This window comes from Neodiprion lecontei, chromosome 4 (assembly GCF_021901455.1).
Source record: "Neodiprion lecontei isolate iyNeoLeco1 chromosome 4, iyNeoLeco1.1, whole genome shotgun sequence".
NCBI lineage: Eukaryota > Metazoa > Arthropoda > Insecta > Hymenoptera > Diprionidae > Neodiprion > Neodiprion lecontei.
The window spans coordinates 31345385-31366636 of record NC_060263.1 but is presented as its reverse complement, the minus strand read 5'-3'; the positions used below and the strand labels follow the sequence as shown (position 1 = coordinate 31366636).

The 21252-nt window shown below is 35.4% G+C and overlaps 3 protein-coding genes across 6 annotated transcripts; 2 read left to right on the top strand and 1 right to left on the bottom strand.

Moving 5' to 3' along the window:
* Positions 1–761: 761 nt before the first annotated feature.
* On the top strand, positions 762–5717 carry LOC107217679 (myotrophin). 2 transcript variants are annotated; one of them, XM_015655302.2, is made up of 3 exons: positions 762–961; positions 4397–4507; positions 4995–5717. In XM_015655302.2, the coding sequence occupies exons 1-3, from the start codon at positions 857–859 to the stop codon at positions 5169–5171; spliced, it is 393 nt and encodes a 130-aa protein (XP_015510788.1). In that variant the 5' UTR covers positions 762–856; the 3' UTR covers positions 5172–5717. The 2 variants fall into 2 exon arrangements, with proteins under 2 accessions (XP_015510788.1, XP_015510789.1); XM_015655303.2 differs by lacking the exon at positions 762–961 and adding an exon at positions 3048–3765.
* On the bottom strand, positions 5451–12042 carry LOC107217676 (histone-lysine N-methyltransferase eggless). 3 transcript variants are annotated; one of them, XM_046738822.1, is made up of 15 exons: positions 11953–12042; positions 11093–11123; positions 10678–10943; positions 10328–10457; positions 10086–10229; positions 9594–9955; positions 9190–9419; positions 8653–9058; positions 8314–8598; positions 7853–8200; positions 7572–7739; positions 7163–7471; positions 6809–7074; positions 6387–6717; positions 5451–6284 (listed from the first exon to the last, which is right to left on the bottom strand). In XM_046738822.1, exons 1-15 carry the CDS (start codon positions 12025–12027, stop codon positions 6078–6080), a joined length of 3558 nt encoding a protein of 1185 aa, XP_046594778.1. In that variant the 5' UTR covers positions 12028–12042; the 3' UTR covers positions 5451–6077. The 3 variants fall into 3 exon arrangements, with proteins under 3 accessions (XP_046594778.1, XP_015510783.2, XP_046594779.1); XM_015655297.2 differs by lacking the exon at positions 11953–12042 and adding an exon at positions 11416–11688; XM_046738823.1 differs by lacking the exons at positions 10678–10943; positions 11093–11123; positions 11953–12042 and having other exon boundaries at positions 10086–10257.
* Positions 12043–12231: 189 nt separating this feature from the next.
* Positions 12232–20502, top strand: LOC107217678 (broad-complex core protein isoforms 1/2/3/4/5). Its single transcript, XM_015655301.2, has 4 exons — positions 12232–12358; positions 14026–14450; positions 15051–15495; positions 15719–20502. Exons 2-4 carry the CDS (start codon positions 14076–14078, stop codon positions 15994–15996), a joined length of 1098 nt encoding a protein of 365 aa, XP_015510787.1. The 5' UTR covers positions 12232–12358; positions 14026–14075; the 3' UTR covers positions 15997–20502.
* Positions 20503–21252: the final 750 nt, after the last annotated feature.

Here is a 21252-nt window from a genome sequence, read left to right as displayed (position 1 = left end):
ATACCTGCAGTCAGGGATTTGAAGTTTCCTTTGACCCAAAAGTGGTTCGGCACAGTTATATAAGAGCGCTGTGTAATTTTTGACATACTCAGAAAAAGATATCGTTTAGGCTTGTAAATACGATTTACAGGAAGTCGTTTCCTCAGGATACAGTCGACATTTAAATTTCAAGACAGGCGGGTATAAATAAAGTAATTTGGATTGCGTAAGCCGTGAACCGTGAACCGCGAACGTGAAATAGGCCACGAAAGCAAAGCAAGTCGGGCCATTTCGTGTACCTGCATACATGCGTATATATGTACGTTGATTGCTTGAACAAAGTTTATTATAAACGTTTGCTTTTTTTTATTCTCCTGATTTTCTTATTCGACCCAGTGTACTGTACGATATAGCTAAGGCGTCTGGATAAGCGATACACGACCGGGTGCTGAGCGGAATCGAAAGTGATCCAGCTTGTAGAGTTCCGTGAATTTTTATTTATTTTTTTCACCTCTCTATACCGCGGTTCGCCTTTCGATGCTAAAGTAAAAGTTCGCTCCTCGTTGCAGAGTTGTATATACCGTACACACGTATTAATTGTAGGTATGTAAGGTGCATTGTGTCTGCAAGAAATTAAACCCACTCCACATGTTTGTGTACCATGACTAAAAGAAATGAACATGATTACAATCCACCTTCCGCAATAAGTACGCGTTATTACACTTGAGACGTTTGCTTTGCACGGCATACGGTCCTCACGATCCGTACCCGTACTTTCGCGTGAAAGTCTTTTTTACTTATGTATAGTCGTACAGTACCTACACTTTAGTAAGTCTGCACTCACTTTGCGAGAGACGTCTTGGGGATATTCCTGCAGATGCTAGAAACGGGGGCAACACCTACCTCGTGTATTATACATATGTGCATCGGCCAAGTGGGAGGCATAAGTGAGAGTTATTCAAGAATCACAACGCCGAACATGGTAAGTTTGTGCGTAGCATGTCTATATGCATACATATGCGTATACTATACATGTATATATATGCACACGCATGACGCAAAGCTCTATCGAATTATGAGTCAGCGCGGGCACACCGATACAATTCCTGTTCTGCCGCAACGATTTGTAGGCTCGTTGCATACTGCAGTGATTTCCGAGACGTGGATTACTTTTCATATTTCATTATCATCAATATCAAGTCCTCGGAATTAAAATAGACAGTCCGTATGATCTTGTTTGCATTGAAGAAAAAAAAAGAGACAAAGAGAACAAAATCTTCATCCAAACTGGCGATGTTCCGAAAGCGATTATTACTCACGACAAACTATTCCAGACAAAGTTTGCACGCGGAATATCTCAGGCATAGAAATGAGACAGAGAGACCTGTGTTTGAGAAGGTGCGAAAAGAATATGCACCTGGTGAAAACCCCACTGCTTCTTACCGCCTCTAACCATCGGGTAATATTCCATTCTGACCGAGAGAATTATATGTGTCTTGCAGATATTTCTTAATTCTACGGTCTCGTATACAGCTGGTAGATATAGTTTTCTACGTAGAGCACGAGTAGATTTTTTACCAGAACATAGATCAAGGGACGAATATGTAAAACTTTCCACCCTACAAATAATTGTAACGAAATTTTGTTAGTCAGACGAGATGAAGAGAGAAAATTTTCAAGAGTAGAGGTCTATTACCCCGTGAAACTTGTAGCGACGTCAAATTTTCTACAGATGTTATATTACAAGCGCCGTTACATCTTGTGCTCGGTTATTGCAATTAGTTAGAGAGTGCAATTCTATTTGACGTGTCTAATTCTAATACTTGCAATATTTTTTCCTCGGTATGACTGTATCGTACTGCTGTTTCAATCCGTGTTACCTGCAGTAAACGGTTTAAAGTTAACTCTGAGGAATTACCCTCGTGTTGCAATTCGAATTATTACCGAGCTATTAGAGAGAAACTATACTTATACACTCCTGCCATTTCAATATAGCTTGCCTCGTACGGACTTACAAATGAATGAAAGATCTGTGCAGCTGTTGTTACCAATAAGACACCATGTGCAATATTTTCCAGGAAGCTTTGTGTCAGTAATTATATTTAATTTGAGTATGAATGATAATCGTTCGCGCTAAACGGCTGTGTGTGCGTAGGTGATTAAGAAAGTTATGTAGGCATACACGAGTTTATACCGTACGCTTATACTATCGTCGATTTGAGTGGCTTGTAGTGAAAACATAATAACTGATTAATACGGAAGAATTTCGACATCCAAATTTATAGAACGATTGAACTTTGGCGAATGTGATAAAGGGTATAAAAACATTGACAAAAATTATGTATCAAAGTCGTAACATTTATATTTGCATTCGAAATGTCATGGTTACATTGGCAATGGTTCGTAATTTGTGTGTGTGCGTTGCAGTTTAAGTGTACACGTGTGTACTGGTTAAGGAGCATTATTATAATTAGTTTAAAAAAAAAATAAGCAATAAGGAAGTGAGTAAGGGGGACAGAAGAAAAAACCGGTCACGCTGATGGTGGGTGTTTGTTATAGCGCTAATAAAAAATTGATTTAATTTTAAGTATCCAAATTACCAAGTGTCACTGCCGCACGGAGGTACAGTAGCAAACTCCTAAAAAAGCTTCGACGCCTTTGATGCTTTGTCTGATAATAAATATACAAACCAGTCACCGGTAGAGCAGCATTCACTTCAACCTCGTTCTCCACCGCAGACCACACCTCTTTGTTATCTGTTTCTGCACCGAAGGAACTCACCCATATGTATACATGGATATCTTTTAGTTGGCCAGATCAAGGCTGAACCTCGGTTGATTACGGTATTGTGCATTGCTGAAAGGAGAAGTGATCGGTTCATGTTGTTCGGATTTTCCTATGCAAGGCGTTACTTCCGCTTTGGACCCTTTGGACATTCCTATAGAAAGCTGCTCTGTATACTACGTAAATATTGGAATTACCCCATGTAATTTACGCAGTCAGCTAATTTCTTGCACGAAGAGCTTGGTTTACGGAAAATATAAATTCGATATTTATGATGGGATTATTTCAATGGTACTTTTGTGTCATTTTGTGAAACATTAGTTTTCCTAGATTTATTTTCTAAGATATGGCATCAACGTCTCTGCCAACATTTTGAATGACCAACTCAACTGCCAACCTTCACAATTTTAGATTACACTAAGGAATTTATTCTGAAGAAAAACTAATGGGTTTTCATTGTTTGCAGTTGTCTTGAATATCGTTCCAATCGGTCGGTTCGTTTCAAGATATTAGGGACCTATAGAATGAAATAAAGTGTCTTCTAAGTCTGCAAGTTCTCATTCTGATGAAACGTGCATGTTCAACAAGCAGAAACTTATAATTTGAATTTCTGTATTGAAATTGATATGTGTCAGTGAGCTGGAGGAGTTGAATCATCTCGACGATGTGTCGACGATTATCCACAGAGCAGGCATACCATTCGGCGAAAATTGAAGGCATAAGAAAATTTTCGATACGACGTCGATTTTAATGTTGCCATATTGGCAATCGTTGACGGGCAATTATTTCCTGACTCGGAGCTACGTTCTCGGTGGAAATCAACGCTTAACCAATTTCGTTTCATGTCGAGTGACAAGAGGTTTAAAAAAACTTAAATATATATTCCGCAGTATTTTTACGATATTTCAGAGTCGTTATTAAACAACAATAAAAATGAGCGAACTGGTTTGGGGGATCAAAAATGGAGATCTTGATCAAGTACGGGACATTGTCGAGAACAAGGTTCGTGTGACATTTACCGCTGCAAATAATTTATTTAATTTCATCTTAGCCGACAATTTCTTTCCCGCTATTTGAATTTGATAGCTTTATTTCACGAGTTGATAATTTCACAAGCTGGAATAACATTTTTACGTCAATAGCTGAACTCATTTCTTCATCTGTCATCCTGATAACACTGTAGGTTGGTTGTCAGAATTATCCGTAATCGCAGGCGTTCCTTGAGCTTTACGAATAGCGGGTTTCTCTCAAATCTGTCACTGTTCTACTATCCGTATGTCCGACATTGCCAAGTTCTTGGATTTTCAACTCATTCAGACAGGTTTATTTTTCTGACCACTCCATCAATAATTATAGAACATGTTTTCTAGTATGGCCAAGAAGTAACAATATACAATAGTCATGTTGGCGAGACTTGAAGAAATCTTCACTGCTTCGACGCGTGTTGATCATCATCCTACTTAAAAATCAACAACTTTATCAGCTTCACAAAATTTTAATTGAAATCAGCAATTTCGGAAGACCCCTTATTTTTATGTAATAGCATAATGATTTGCCATTACAGAAAATAAGTTTTAATTGAAAGACATGTTACTGTAATACTGTGATCGTAATATGATGTTATTACCGGCAGGATATAGACGTGAATCAAATGATCGATGGGAGAACACCGTTACATTATGCTGCTGATTATGGCCAAGGTGACGTGCTCAGATACCTTTTGGAAAAGGGAGCTGATGCAAATGTGAGTTTGATACATTTTTCTGTCTACTTACATGAGGGTACTGAATACTTAGGCAGTATTCAATTAGCAAATCCCTTGATTCTGGAAGATCAGACTTAGCGGAATAATAATTTCTAATTTCCGACTAACCATATCTCAGAAATCGTTACAGCTTTGTAACTCGGCATTTAAACTTCTATTGTTTAAAAATTGTCATTCTGCTCATCGAAACCTATTTAAGAGGGGATTTAGCTCTGAGACGATGTAGACAAAATTTTCCATGAAAAAATATAGTAAATTGCACTTGCACTATAGATTTGTAAAGTTTAGCTTTATCCTATCTCTGGGAATACCTGGTGGACCAGTTAACGAATAGAAGAAACAATAATAGTATAATTAGAAGGGTGATCGTATTGAATGAATTTAGTGTAAAGTAGTCTTTAAGCAGGACAGTGAAAGACTATTTTCATGATGTGATATAGTGCTAATAATGTTATAAATTATACAGGCAACAGACAAACACGGAATTACAACTCTTTTAGCAGCGATTTGGGAAGGACACACGAATTGCGTGAAATTATTACTCGAAAGAGGGGCAAATCCTGATGGTTCGACGCCAGATGGTACGAGTTACCTTGAGGCAGCTGAGAAGGACGAAATCAAACAGCTGCTTAAATCTCACTAGCAGTGAATCAAATAATCGTCAAGTTTTAATTTTAGTTCTTTATGTTCCTCATAGGAGATTACCATTGCTTTTATTCACTTTCAGCATGTCAAATTGCTATAGACTACTGTATGTATTCTAAAGAAGGGTAGATGAGCGCTAATATTAGGATTATATAATATATTATTTTTTATGCTGGTGTAGAGTTTACTGAAATATCCACAACGAGTTTATGTAAAAGGAAAACCTGTCAATTATTTTGGCATAGCTATACAAATATTGCCTAATTTTTGTAAAAACTTATAATTTTAACATTTTGTGCGATGCCTTCAAGTAACTATCAATGTGTTTTGACCAATGGTTACTTTACTTGCATTAGTTCTATTGTTAAATGCGACGAAATTTTTATCTGTTAAATGTGTTATTTAAACTCGCTGATTAGGTTTGCTATTTTATTCAACCTAGAGCTTCAAAATGAGAACAATTCGCTAGGTGGACAAGTTATAATAGTACGCTTTATTGATGTACTTCGTATTTTTAATAATAAAAAAGAGATTTGCGCTATAATATTGATTGAATTAAAACTGACCAACCATTGACAGCATTTTTTTTTTTTTTGACATACTACAAGAAGGATTTGGATATTGATAGTAATTATTAACAAAAAATTATATAGTCACTTTTTTTTGTCTTGTACGTTCTAAAAATCAAATACTTTTTATTATTAACTCATAACACTGAATTTAAAATTCCGGATAACATTTTACATTGGATTTACTGGATAAGACTAAGTGCTATATCTGCATTAAAATATAGATCAAGTGATTATTTCGTACTCCAAAGTTTTGTCACTTGAATGAGTCGTTGAGCTATGGAGTAGAGGAATAAAACATGATGTAAAGATTCTTTGTCTTACATTAGCTAAATTTACAAAAGACGACCTCTGCAATTAGAGCTTCCACATCTGCATATGATTACTTTCCCAGGAATACTTCCTACGTCGTAATTATAATTCCAGGTAAGTTCTTGGCCCGATCTTATATAGTTAAGGGCAAAGAACGCTACCCAAGGAAATCGGACGTCATGAGTATCTACGAATACATTTTGAACAAATACGTTCGGATCACAAGAGTGCTGAAAATAATAAATAGAATAAAATGTCAATAGTTGCAATGGTGATCAGGGATTATCAAATAGGTATAAAATTTAACAGGACTGATACTGTAAGGAACTTACATTAAGGTATCGTCCAATATTTCCTGTTGTCTTTGCATCCATAATATATACAGCTTCGTCTTCACCGAAATATTCTCTCACAGATTTTGATTGAGAGGAACTTAATTGAGCTGGTTTTACGCTTGGTTCAAACCTGCTTGGCTCTCTTCTAATATCTTCGTCATCGTCACTTATAGTAATAAGATCACAATCTGCTTTTTCATTTTGAGAAATGACTATAGGTTTTGAAACAACATTTTCGGAATCCTTAGTCATACTGCCATCTTCACTAGTTTCTTCTGAACCACCTTGATCTTCTCTTTCATTCTTCTTCCGTTTTCTCAACCGTTTCCTAATAAAACGTATTACATCAAGATATTAATCGTTTTCGCACATGTATATGCATACGTTAGTCTAACTATGGTTACTACTTGGTTTCTCACCTAATGGATGAAGCTGGGTCCATATTAAGATCAATATTTTTTCCTATGTTAAAGTCTTCATCAGAGTCTAGAGTTTCCCTTGCTGTTTCCTCATCTTCTTCACTCACTGCATTTGATTTTCTGCCACTTTCATCCGCAGTATCATTTTGTATATCTGGATCCAAGACGTCGCTTTCATAACCGTCTTTAATCCCTTCTACTGCCTCAACGTAATCCAGTTCAGCAAGGTATTCGTCTCCGTAATTTTTTCCTCCTTCGTTAGCACCCTATAGGACGAATAGCTCATAGATTGGCGTATAATTGCTATATTACCAAATTTTACTTTCATGTTTTGTGTGATTCAAAGTTATATACCTGTTCCGTAAGTAGTGTTCCTGCGTAAATGCAAATAAATGATCCAAGTGGAATATCGTGCAAACACCTTATTCCCCAGCCCCGTGACCCTGTTTTGAATACTTGTAATTTTAGAGTGAGGGGGTGCTGAACCACTCTGTTCAAGCAGGTTTTTACGGAGCATTTACATCGTGAGTTACATTCATAGATGCCAGTTGCTACAGCTTCAGGTAATCTTTTATAAACGTATCCAACAGCAGTGTCGGGGACTCTCCCACCCAGGGTAGCTCCCTGTATAGTCAATTGCCAGCATGCACATTTTTCTTTATCCTGGAAATAAAATTTCAGTACTTCTTTGACCACTTGCGCATGTAGAAGGTAATGAATTTGGATTTGAGAATCCGCATTCCTTCTTTTTTTTTATACACACTTGACAATCATCTTCGCAGTCACATCCACACAAAAATTCTGGATCTAAGTTTAAATGAACACCTTCCGTCGGTTGCCTTTGCGTACTGTATCTGATGGTGTCAGGCAAGGCATGATCCAATTCATTTACACATGGAATTAATACGTTTTCAACGCCATAGCTGAGATCCTAAGAAGGGAAATGTCTATGAATTTCAATAAAAATTCGCAATTCTAGAATGTATTAACTATTGCAGAAATTTGTCAGTTATATTTACTTGTACTTATTGATGTACCATGTACCTTAATATTGACGAAACATTTGTCTAATACAAACTCGGCTAGGCAATGTACCCAGTAATCGAAATCAAACAAATCCACGGACATAGGACTGCCAGTGACCCGCAGGTATTGGTGCAATTCTTCTATTGTACGAAGGCGGATCCCACACGGAGCTTGGTAAAGTATTATCTTTTTCAGTTTTGGGTATTTGCATAGTTGTCGGTTCCAACCACAAAGCAATGGTATTGAAAGAGGCGAATAGACACGGAGATTGTCAGGTGTATGAGACATTATTCCTTCAACGCACTTCGATCCACACTTGTGGGGTACATATTCGCGCGTCGGAACCTTATTTTTCGTTTGATAATACTGCCGAAATAATACTTCATTATTGGAAGAACATATCGTACATTGGTGATGTGATAAAACACTTGTATCAATAGCATCATTCATTAAAATGACAAAGTTTCATTACAACTTACAACAATACTGTGCGAAGGTTTTATATTACTTCCAGTCCCAGCATTAATAGTAACAGGTAAATTGGCAGTTTCAATAACGGGTTGCTTTTTACTAGTACTTTTTCTAGCAACAGCGCGTGTTTGAGTTGGGGCTTGTATTGCAACTGTAGTATTTGCAGGAACGCTAATTGCACCTGCACTGGTTTGTATTTCTACAATTTTTTGTGATTTTTGATTTCCAGATTGTGCTTCGTCATCTGGTTCGATGTTAAATGATGTATATTCCACATACGGAAGACTATTACGCTGAAAAATATGTTCAATGTAAGGCGGAAATGTGCAGATTCATGCTATACTCACGTTTGTTGCAGGTGGGAAACGATGACTGGCGTTGTTAAGAGAAGCATGATGGCCATGCTGTCTAAGGTTTGCCTTAAGTAATTCGTCATAAAGAGGACCCAATCTTGCAGAACCTCTGTAAATCCACTCTGTTCTTCCATCTGCATTAAAATACATTTGCACTAAACTTGCATCAATTTGCATCACTTTTGCAATCCACCATTTTGCGTTCCATTCAGTCTTTACCACCTGACCAGTTTGCAATTTAACCATTGGCCTTTCAGGATACGATTCCATGTACTTTTTTACAAACTCCCGAGATTCTTTTGGCACATCTTCCCATACTCGAGAAGACCATTCGTTTACTATTAGGATATGTTTATGAATAACATATTGAGCATATCCATCATCGAAAAAGACCAAGTACCTGTCCAATGAATTGAAAGATTAATCGAGTCAAGTCAACTTTCAGTTACACAAATCAAAAACTTTGAAAAGCTGATAAGGTTTTTATTTCATTGATTCTCCTCTTAACGTGATCACTGACTGCACTCCTACCTGTACTTATTTGTTGATTTAGGTGGTTCTGCAATCACTCCACTATAGTATCCGCAAGCATTCACATCTTTGAAAATGGCTACAATTCTAGTACCCACAGGTATAAGAACAGAACTCGGTATTGCTAGTGCAAGTTGTGTACCCATCACTGTTCTTACCACAGAATTGTTCTTCTTTGTTAATATCTTAACACGGTACTGCGAAGGGCTTCGCGATTGCACCGATTGGATCTGCATATCAATATGTACGTTCCAGTGTGATTATAACAGCTAAAGATTTTCGTAAATTTTTGGGAGTTTGGAGACTTGATGTCACGAAGATATATCAAAATTAGAACAATCATCACTGTTGAGGTTAAACTCTTGAATTTTTCAGAAAATGTAGCCATGCCTTGCTTTACATACCCTTCCCTTGACCCACGACATCAGTGGGTGTTTCATGATATATACTAGATCTCCAACGTCTGGCATAGGCTTAATCAGTTGGCCAGCAGGTGGCAAATCAACTACGACTAATTGAGTCTCGATTCCATCAAGTGGTAAAATTTCTGGCTGACTCTCAGAAGCTGGAACTGGTGGAGCACGCATTTGAGTGACTTTCTTTGTTGCGACAAGTGGATAGTTAGGAATTTCTGTAGAATCTGAATCTATATCAATCTCTTGAAGCATTTTAATCTGTGGTTTGAACTCGTCATATAGACGATTCCGCAACTTGTCCATTTCGCACATCATTTTCGATAAACTTTTGTCTATTTCTTCATTGGTTTCTGCAAGCCGTTTGTTCGTTCACATCACTAAATAGTTAAGTAGTAGTACTGTGATATTGATACTGAACAAAATTGTTAGAAATACATTAGATTTCAAGGTTTCCCTCATTTCCAACTCTCGAGAACTTACCATCTATCTTATTCCACTGTTGCTTCAATACAATATTAGCTTGTTCAATTTGGTAGTCGATATCATACTTTTTAAATATCGTTGATAAAGCACTATCCATCTTTTCTTCCATATCTAGCAGAACATCCTCAGGTATGTAGTCATCTGAAAATTTTTGAAAATAACGCTGAATCTGAAAAGTCAATTACTTCGATTGCGGAGTTTCTTTAAATTTAAGAATCAGAGATATTCCAATATGGTACCTTCCTCCTCTGGTTCATTGACTTCATCATTATCCGAATCATCACTATCTGATATTTCTACTTCCATAGTGTGATCTGGAAAATCACATTCTAAAAGTGGTTTCCGATTCAAAAGACAATCCACTAGACTCTGAAAACAAAAGCAAATCTGACTGCACAGCTTAGACCTATATATTTCACATGACAGAATCGAAACAGCTGAAAGTCCAAAAGGTGGAGTTGTTTTAGAATTACTTTTTTAGTGTAGCTAGTTTTCAATGACAAATTTCATCTATAACTGTGATTTAGCAAACTAAACTTTAAAGTAAATAAACTTGGTGTTATAATTGCAGATGACTAGTAAGACTGACCTCTTGATGACTAAGCGCAGCATCTAAGCATGCTTCACATATGAATCGTTTCTTTTTTTTTGTTGCAGCTGAACCATAAAATATACAAGCAAACGAAGGTGCCGATTTCATATTTATTCCAGACTTGCACTTGAAGTTAATACAATTGTTGTTAAAACTGTTAGCTGATCTATTTTTTCTGTTTTTCGTAGCTGGTTGCTCATCGTCAGAGCCAAGCTCAATGACTTCCATATCTTCGGCTCCAGCCATAATTGTAAGAATCGAATCTGGAAGTAAGCTTCGTGTAGAATTGGCACACTCATTCCAGGTAATATTTAAGAAATATTTTATACCGCACATGATAAAAATCTGTAGAAAGTGAATTCTGTAAAGATTTGAGTGTTTCAAAACTTACAACAGAAAATATTATGCTTACATTTTTCAGCTACAAGTTGATTTACATAAGCCTGTATGTTAGAAATTCGTAAATATCGGGCTATTGAAATTGATAAATAAATATTTGAGGGTGCTCTTTATGGACCCTCAAAGAAATTAATTTTATAATAAAATACACGCACGCACACATTAGTATGAAATATCATTCAATATCTTCTAGCTAGTTGATTAAAGGTTAAATTTTCGAAACAGAATGAAACAACCTAACGTTATTTCTAATGTTTTAAAGCATCATGTTCGGCAGTATGTATGCGTACAAACTTTTTTATAATAAAATTACGTTATTATTCACAAATTCAATACAATTTTTACTAATCATTGGAACTTCCTTTTGATCTATTTGTCATGAGCGTCAGTGCAAAACGAGTAAACGGAGCGCTTAGCGCGGCGCAATAAAACATTCGCAGGTTCAATATATGTGTATATATGTAGGTTCGTCCATGATATGCATATGTATGAATCGTGGTACGTATCAATGTACTGCCCGAAGTGGCCCGAACTGCCTGACTGCCTTGGTCTGACAGGTCGGCGTAAGCAGAGAGAGAGCCAACGCTCGCGGTTTTTATGTTTCCGATTTCGTAGCGCCCTCTAAGACGAAACAAAGTTCAAATAAAAGTAAATGGATTCAGTAATTTTTATAAAATATTACATGTATGATAATAATACTGTCACGTAACACTAATTAAAATGTTGCGCTGAGTGCGTTTACATCGAGGGTTAGAGTCAAGTCAGGTTCGGGTTTGAATTGAGTTTCAGTCGAGTTGGAGTCGGGTTACAGCTGGGTTGCCGTTACGAACCGGATGTGTATAAACTAACTAGTTAAAACACCGATCGAATTACCCCAAAATGTTTAGTACGCAACCGAATAGTCGAACGCGATGGGGTTTGTTGTTTTCGCACTTTTCCCACTAGCATAGAATGTGTAAAAATTGATTAGTAGGCAAGTAGCGACCAGAAGGGACGAATAGCGAACCGGCGAAGCAGGAAGAGATCCTGCATTTCACGAACACACCTCGAGAAGCAAATAATAGTTATGATTGGTTATGATAATTTAATGCCGGTTGACTCCGTAAGAATCCAACATGGGCGCCACTGTTCCCCTAAGCTACCCCCAGTCTTACTACCCCCACCCTTTTAACTGAGCTCCCCTAGCCAGTGCAAATCTCGGACGGACGCATGTTTTCTTAAGGGATTCTTGCCGAATATAACGTGAAAGCTTGAGGAGAATAAAGTGGAGCTGAATCTTGTGAGTGACAAATTATTCTTCAAAGTCCACTAGTATAAGTTTACTCACGAAATTTGGTGCTTGTGGTGTATCGTGTACAATAAATTAACGAGAAATGTGAAACTTGTGCTCAAGGCGTTCCTGGGGGGGTGATGGCTTTCATGCCGACAGCGTCTCCCGCAAAGATTTCACCATTTTTCTATTTGTTACAATATTTTTGCGGTTCCCCGTAGAATATGTCAGTTTACTTTAAACTAACCTGTCCACGGAACAGAGCACGTGATTGTTTAGAAATGTTGCATGCCGAGATATTCGTATCGTAAATATTCGGAGTACTGTTCTCGTACCTTTGTGAAGTCATTTGTTTTGTTGCACGTTCATTTTGTTGTTCATATAGATTTTTCTTGAGACGCTTTATTGAGTCACTGCTCATCACGTTACAGCCTAACGATATTCTATATTAGTAATTGATAATACGGTATTACGTATTGCTTTCTATTATTCGGCGAATATTACTCATGCATACAGTTTATGTATGCTTAGCCCTGGCTTAGCCAATTTGTTGTTAGAGAGAGGCATCTTATTTCACGACAGCCATATTGTAAAAATTTTAAAACCGACACAATTATGTTTTGAGTCATCCGAGGTTAGCCTCGTTTGCGTCAACAATTGAAGCTGTTTACCTAATAAATTGTTCATTATTATTGATATTATTATGTTACTGTTTAAATTATTTTTTATTTAACAAATAAATTATTATCATTCATGTCCAATCTCAGAGTTCAAATTTCGTCACGTAGGTATATTAAAAAAAAATAAATTGTTCAATTAACAATTTATTTATAATTTTTTCCTTTTACTTAAGTAGCTAATTACAAAGAATACACATTCAGATTGTTGTATGTTTATGGTGAGTGGCAAGAAATATTTGCTGTGGTAATGACGTCTAATAACGTAGAAAAATATTATTTGTTAGAATGTGTTTTTCAGCTTTGTTAATCCCATGCATCATTACAAAAATTCAAACTCACTGAAAATATTTTTATCAATAAACTGATCCCTCAAAAATAATTTACACTGTTGGTGTTATGTAATTCTCAAGTAGCGCTCATATAAACAAGTTTATTTTTTCCAAATTTATTTTCAAGTTTTGAAATGAGTTCTAAGAATCACAGCAAACTTTCTGTTGCTTCAAATGTTTAAAATAATACATTTTACTTAGATTGGATCCTGTTTAGCATTGATGAACAGAATTGAATTTTACAGTCATATTTTGTTTTATGTCAAAAATTTAGTAATTTACTTTCTTTTTACTCATTATAGTGTCAGTTTTGCTCATAATAAAAATATTCTTTTTCTAGTCTTGTTTTGAGCAATCTTTCAATTTTTCTATGTTAAGTTTATTCTTCAGATCACAAATATTTTTCTCATATATTGGAAGCTTATGTTTATGAATATTTGCATGCATTTAGTATTTCTGTCTTATTCCTGGACAAAAAATAGTCTAGAATATATCACGCTTCAGTATCGTTAAGAAAATCTTTTTGGTGAACGGCCTTTAATCCTCAGTTGTGTAGAAGTAGTTTGGGTTGCCATTTGTACAGTAGTGGTTGATGTGATATGTATTTTAAATGATAGAATAATAAATATGTCAGTAAAATTTGAGTAGTTTTTTTTATTTTTACCAGACGTAACGTAACGTACAAAGGACTAATTCTGATCCATAAGTCAGCTGAAAATGGAATCCGGAAACAATTTACCTGATGTGGATAATTACCTTTGTGGTGATCATCAGCAATTTTGCGTGTCATGGACTTCCCACCAGTCTAACATGCATAATGCATTTCCAAAATTGTTGAGCTCCGAACAGTTTGTTGACGTCACGTTGGCCTGTGACGGCGGCTCTATAAAATGTCACAAGGTTGTACTATCTGCCTGTAGCGATTATCTAGAGCGACTGCTTCTGGATATTCCCTGCACTCATCCAATAATTTTTCTACGCGACATGAGAATGTGGGAACTTCAGGCGCTCGTTGAATTCATGTACCGTGGAGAGGTTTATGTCGCACAACAGCAATTGACAAAGCTGATGCAAGCTGCCGAAGCTTTACAGGTAGACAATTTACAGACTGCGGTATCTGTATTACTCTTATGAATTATTATATGGATAATTGGTTTTTGAGTAAAAATATTCCTGTATTAGTTTGATAAAAAGTAGAGACACTATCTTGTCAGAGATACAATCAAACTTAGGTCAATTTCAAATCGTTTTGTTATCTCACTCTTTACGCTGAACGTAAATTTAATCTTTATACAATTTAATCTTATACTCACGTATATATGTATGTGTCTATAATTATTATGATCTTTATCTTTTTTTTACATAATGTATTCTACGTTACTCTTATCGCTATTCAACTACACTCGAAAAACGTTTTCTTGGCCTGTATACTAAATCTGTACACGCGAAGCTTCAGGTGATAGATAAATCACCAGTGGGTGTAAAACTTACATTTCAGATATTCGTTGTTTAGTAAAAATATATCTTCTGAAAATTTGAGTTGCATGTTTAACTCCTCATTTTCATGATCCAGTCTCGTATACTTCGATGAACAAAAACTTTATGTTGATGAGGTTCTCACACTGTATTCTCTGAAGGAAAGAAAGTATTTTTTACATGTCCGGCTTAGTCACTTGTAAATCTACTGTATAGGTACGCGGTCTATCGAATCAAGGAAAAGACAACCCGGACCTGAATGCTGAATCCAGTTCCCAACAATCAAATAATCTTGAGACGCCAACAATTCCGACAAAACAAATAACAATCGACAATATCAAAATTGAAGATACACCGATGATGGCTGCAAATAATGCCAATCTTCTCGAGTGCACCCCGACAATTGGATCTCTTCAAGTGACTCCTTCTGCAGCACCCAGCGCAACTCAGAACTCTCAGAATTCTGTTAACATGGAACACACAGAGGCACTTCACCACTTGGAAAAAGCATTGAGTGCTTGCGAAGCAACTCTCACCGAGACTCCGGGACTGGTGAAGATGGAGCCGGATGAACAATTCAACCATGATCAGAAACCATACACTATTAGCATGGTCCGTGCTACTAACTGCACACCGGGCAGCCCGTTTCCAGCAATTGAAGGTCAGAAAATTTTTCATATCACTACACATATGACTTCAGTGTTGAAATAATTTCTTGAACATTTTATAGTGAGAGTATTGTTTCCGAGATATGCATTTGTCGAATTTTCAACGTGAAATGAATTTTTTTTAATACAAACACACCTTAACGTTCATGAATGAAATATCTACCTACCCCATAATTAGTATGTTTATAACAGTGATTACGAACCCATTTATTCTAGGCTACCAAAGACGACAGCGCCGTTCCGAAGAAGAACTGAAACAAGCTTCCGATATGGTCGCACGTGGTATGACGTTCCAAGTTGCTTCAGAAAAATATAACATCCCAATTAGTACAATCCGTTTCTACATGGTACGCAAGGGAATCTTACAGAGGAGGAAACGTGGACGCGGATCCAATAGTCTTGGAATGAACAGTCAACCAGGTAGTCCTGCGAGCCCACCGTTTCACATGATGAACTACCGATTGCCGGAGAGTCTGAACACCAGTTTACCTTAGTGCTATCCTAAAAAGTAGTGAGATCTTAGATTACAGTTAAGTCAAATTGATTGATTTCCAACATCTTGGAGCTGTTCCAGACTAATTTTTCATAGGAACCTCACCACTTCTTGGAGGTCGTGTCATTTTAGGTTACTGATACACAGTTAAGATGGTAAAATCTAAGATCATTACGGAGAAATAAGAATTCAGTGCGATGATTGAGAACGTAAATGTAAATTAAAGGATGCTCTATTGAATTGTCTTAGCGAGAGGTGAAGTCCTGCACTATTGTGCATCAGGCATGAGCTATGTTACTCTAAATGATTTCTGATTTTTGGTACTATGTTGCTTTCATGAATTCAAAATTATTAGACGTTCAATGACTGGAGCACAAGACTGTAGATTTAAAAATGAGAGATTATTTGCCAGATTTATTAATCCATTTTCTAGGCGTAAGACTACCTCTGTATTTCGATGACCCTCTATTGACAAAATGTCTAGGTTTGTCAATTCCCGTTTATCGATGGTAAATAGTTTACTACTTTGTTAACGAATTTCGTTAACAGATTTTGTACAGCTTTACTATCGGCTCAACACATTGCTTTATGTACTTACTCAGAACATAATTTTTCTTATGTTTTCATATCTTTGATTTATTTGATTTTTTTTTTTTTTTTTATTGCTCAAATTGTAAATTATGATTATGACAGTTACTCTCTTTCGTACATTGGTATTAACAATGATCCATTTTCAGTTCTTAAATTTTCTTTTGTTATAATATTAAAATGACTATCATTTGCTTCACTCAATCGTTGCCTTATGAAATAAGTTACTATTCGCAATTAGAAATCATCATCATAGGATTTACGCTAGCAAAAATTTAAGGCAACTACTGAAAAAGAACAACACGTTTCTTCCCATCGCGTATTATCAACTAGACTATTTTCGTAGAAATAAAAAAATCTAACATATATGTTGGAGCTAATGATAAGTTTACTAGTTAATAGTTCATGCTTGGAGCCAGAAATAGTCGAAAATCATATGCCTCACTCTCTATTATAAGTCTCGAACAGCTCGCGTATGTATATACTCATCGTAAAAAATGTTTTTCAGATTTACTGCGTTAATTTTATTCGAGACGGTGAGTTCTCATCCATCACTGGTCCATTCGTGATCATATAATTCGTCATTCGCTCAACTATTTCACTCATAGTCAAAACCCAATGCAGGACACTGAAGTGCCTGTATAGTTGAATTTCAGGTTCGAATTATTACATGTGTTATCTCGTGAAAAGCCAATTGGTTTAAGTTAAGTCTGGAAAATACTTATACGATGTATTTTGGTCCAGTTTCAGTCTTGAACTTGGTTTACAGGATTATAAATCAAATTTGAATGAGAAATCCAGGTCTATGAAGCTTTGAGAGATAAAAATGCACCTTAACATGATGCGATAAATGCTACTTTATCATTCCTCTGTATACAACGTATTAAGAAATTGAACAATGCAGTGACTGACGATAAAGCCTGAAAATTGCTTTTGTGATACTGACCATATATTAATGATTATACTAACAGAACTAAGTTTGAGACTGGAGATACTGGAAATACTTAATTAATTAGTAATAACTTAGTAACCGCAGCCCCCGTATCCTTATACAGATATTTTTGTAGGCACTTTATCATGAAAAGTGAGTTCTTTCTGGCCATTTCTCATAAACTATGCAAATACACTGATAAATATATTGTTAAATTATATGGTAACGAGTAATTAGATCGATATTCTTTCAGAGATAACTGTTTAGCTTTCATAGGCGCCACGAAAAAAATGAGGAATCATGACATATAGTAAATTAATCAATGCTTATTACGCAATAGTGTACAAACATAAAGTTTTAAATAGAGGGTAGAAAGAAGAAAACAAAATAATTTTACCATTTTTAACAAAAATGATGGAAGAAAGTCATGATTATAATTTTTTATCTATCATTTTTGTTGAAGTTGGTTTGGCCTTTCAGAAAAGTTTTGTCTAATAGGCAATAATAATGACAACATTTGAAGTCGTAGAGAGCGATGTATTGCCTTTGTTAAATAGCATTTTGATAGAATCATATTTTTCCATACTATGCAATAAAATCGACCCATATTAGTTGAGAGTGTTTTACAGGTAACAGTGCTGAACAAAGGACCATATACCAAATTATTTTCATACTGTTTGACGATAGTAATTTATTTTACAAAGCTTTCAAAAAGCATTTACAACGTTACATAATTCACAGCAATGTAATCCGCGATTACGCACCATTAAACGAGCTAAGTAGTCATGTCAAGCAACAGAAATAAGATTATGATACGTTTTGCGTTGTTTCGCATATAACTGTCCTAGACAAATTGAGACAAAGAAAATATTTGGGAGAAAAGTTATTCGTCATTTTGCGCTTATGTTTACTGTTTTAATGAAATTAAGAATTCTTATAGTAATTTTTTCATATAAACTAAAAATACATTTGTAATGTATGGGACATTCCATGTTAAATCGACCTGGGTCTGACCGTTGACCTGTCCGATTTGGCTCGGGATTATTTTATATAATTGCTTTGACTCGAAGGCACTAGTTTTTTCGACATTTTTCGAATTGATTTGAATTAGTCGCTATAAATTTTGAAAGCTATTACATTGATCGACACAATTTAAAAACTTTTTAACATTCGATTTTTCGGTAAAATCTTGATTTTCATATCCCAAATATCCGATCTTATTTTTTATTCCGGTTGATATGTACCGAATGCCAATATATGCGTCGACGAACGAGGAATGTCGGTTTTAGTGTGAGAAAACAATCAACTCACAAAAATCGGTCAGAATTAATTTATCTCAAGTGTTACAGTTTACCGTGGATTTACGATAAGTGAATCGAAGAAACGATTTTCGATTCGATGTTCAGCACTTCTTCTGTATACTCTTAGGTACAAATTATTGTCCTAAGCTTCCAGTCGACAAAGGTTTTATGAAGATTATTGAACCCAGTATTTCAAACCAATGAAGAATAATTAATTCTTTAACGGCATACATAACGCATTTGTAAGATTAGCAAAAATGTTGAACCAGTAAGGTTCACAGTGTTTGTGTCTTTATTTTCTAGCGGTAATCCGTGTCATACTCATGTGTATAATAATATTTCATAACGTGTAACTAAACAACAATCAAATAAGCGTGGAAAATACTTAACGATTATTGTCATAGCCGCTATTAGGATATACTATATGCATATTTAGCCATTTTTTATTATCCTAATTCTATTTAATTTCTATCATTTATTATTTATCAATTACCCATTTCTACCGAGTTAGGTATTATTATTTGTAGAGACTACTACATTTCGCAGCTGAAAATTCTGGTTCGATGCTTTATTAATCATTTCCGTAAGTGTATTATTCAGTTGCCAAACTTCGGTTCAATCACTAAAGCAAGGAATCTGGCTGAAGTTCTCTCTCCCGTGTCAATTCATGTTTAATCAAATGATCTTTCGGGCCTAATCATGTTTCATTGATATTGACTTCATAAATCTGGATTAGTTGTAAAATAACTAACGCGAAAAATTGAACATAGAATGAAGTATTTACAGAGCATTATTTCCAATGTCTCACTTTTTTAGAAATAGTCGTCATAAAGTTTTTTTAATTGCCACAAAAAATCGTCTTTTTCAAAAATGAAAATGTTCCTATGTCAACAATTAAAACTGTCTATAAAACTCAGAAAAATCACCCAATTGATGGTAAATGTTACAAAATTATTTTATTCTTGGCTCCACCGTTATAATTGAATATATACGACGATTCGGCCAACAGGTATCATACTATTATTATTTGATAACGATCTGTCATATCTGTACTTGCCACATCTGCTTTAGTCTGAAGTCTGCGAAATTTGTGTCACACTGGAAACATTAGTTAGTTGATTGTACAATTGTTACTGCATCACGAATAATTCTGGATATAATTCCGTTACCCCTATGTATTTTGATATCATAATTCGCTATTATGAATCCCCGATCAGGTATATATTATAGATATATAAATATCCATTATGTTTCTGTTCAAGTGAATATTCTACTCTATGTAGAAATTTACCAATTGTAGAAAAATCTTTTTTTTTTAGATCATTAGCCATATAAGTTGCCAGCGATGTTTTTAGCAGCTAAAGAGGAAGAAAAAAAAAAAAAAATTGCCAGATTCTTGAAATCAAAGTATTTTCCGTCATTTTTATGAAATGATGATTAACGTTTTAAGAATATATGATTACTTAATTTTAGGATGCGTAAGATGTCTTAGTGAAGCATGCTTCGAATTAGAAACTTAGAGCAGCAGTATGATAATGATGATAATAATAATAATAACAAATAATAATAACTATAATGATGATCCCGTTAATGATGACGAAGATGATGATGATGGTTATTATTAGTTACAAAGTAAGGCATTTATTAAGTGCAAAGTATTTCTTAATAAAAGTAATCACAAAAACAACATGGTCGTGTGTTATTATTGATCATTTAAAACTATTTTATTAATTCTTCAATCTTACGTTGTTACTTATACGTTTATTTTCACATACACTATCGTACGAATACTAAAATATTTTAGAAAATTTGTAGAAGGTAATAAAAGAGATCTCTTCAAAATCAAATCATACATCATTAGTGAATTATTCATACTTAAATATTCGCATTCATATAATTTACAGTAAGTGAATTATTTTGTTATTAAACCCAAAGTAACAGAAAATCATTAACCTAATCTCGAATACAGAGACGAACACAGGTTTTTGAGGGTCAATTTTTAAACTTTGACTGCACATAATTTTTCAGAGAAACCATTATGCGTGGTAGAATTTGAGAACAGTCGGTTTCCTGTTGGAACGTAGGTAATAAGTCTCATTTTTTAGCAACTGCAGGTATTTCAGAATGGCCGGCGAAAGCCGTACCTTTAATTCACAAGGATCTCACCTAATTTTGTGAAACGTAAGATTATTACACCTGTGGTTGTGAACGTGATTAATAATTCTGGCTCTCATTGTCAGATTCTCACGCTTCTATACGTATTGAGGAAGCGGGAAGAAATGTGTTTTGCACGTGCATTCTGAGAGGGGAATGACGACCTCAGTGGCCTTGAGAGTTCAAAAGAAGCACCGGGTATTTTGGGGTTTTAGCTTTAAAGCCATCTCATCTTCAGAAACAGAATGCACGCTTTAAACGGTTTGCCCGATACACGAATTAA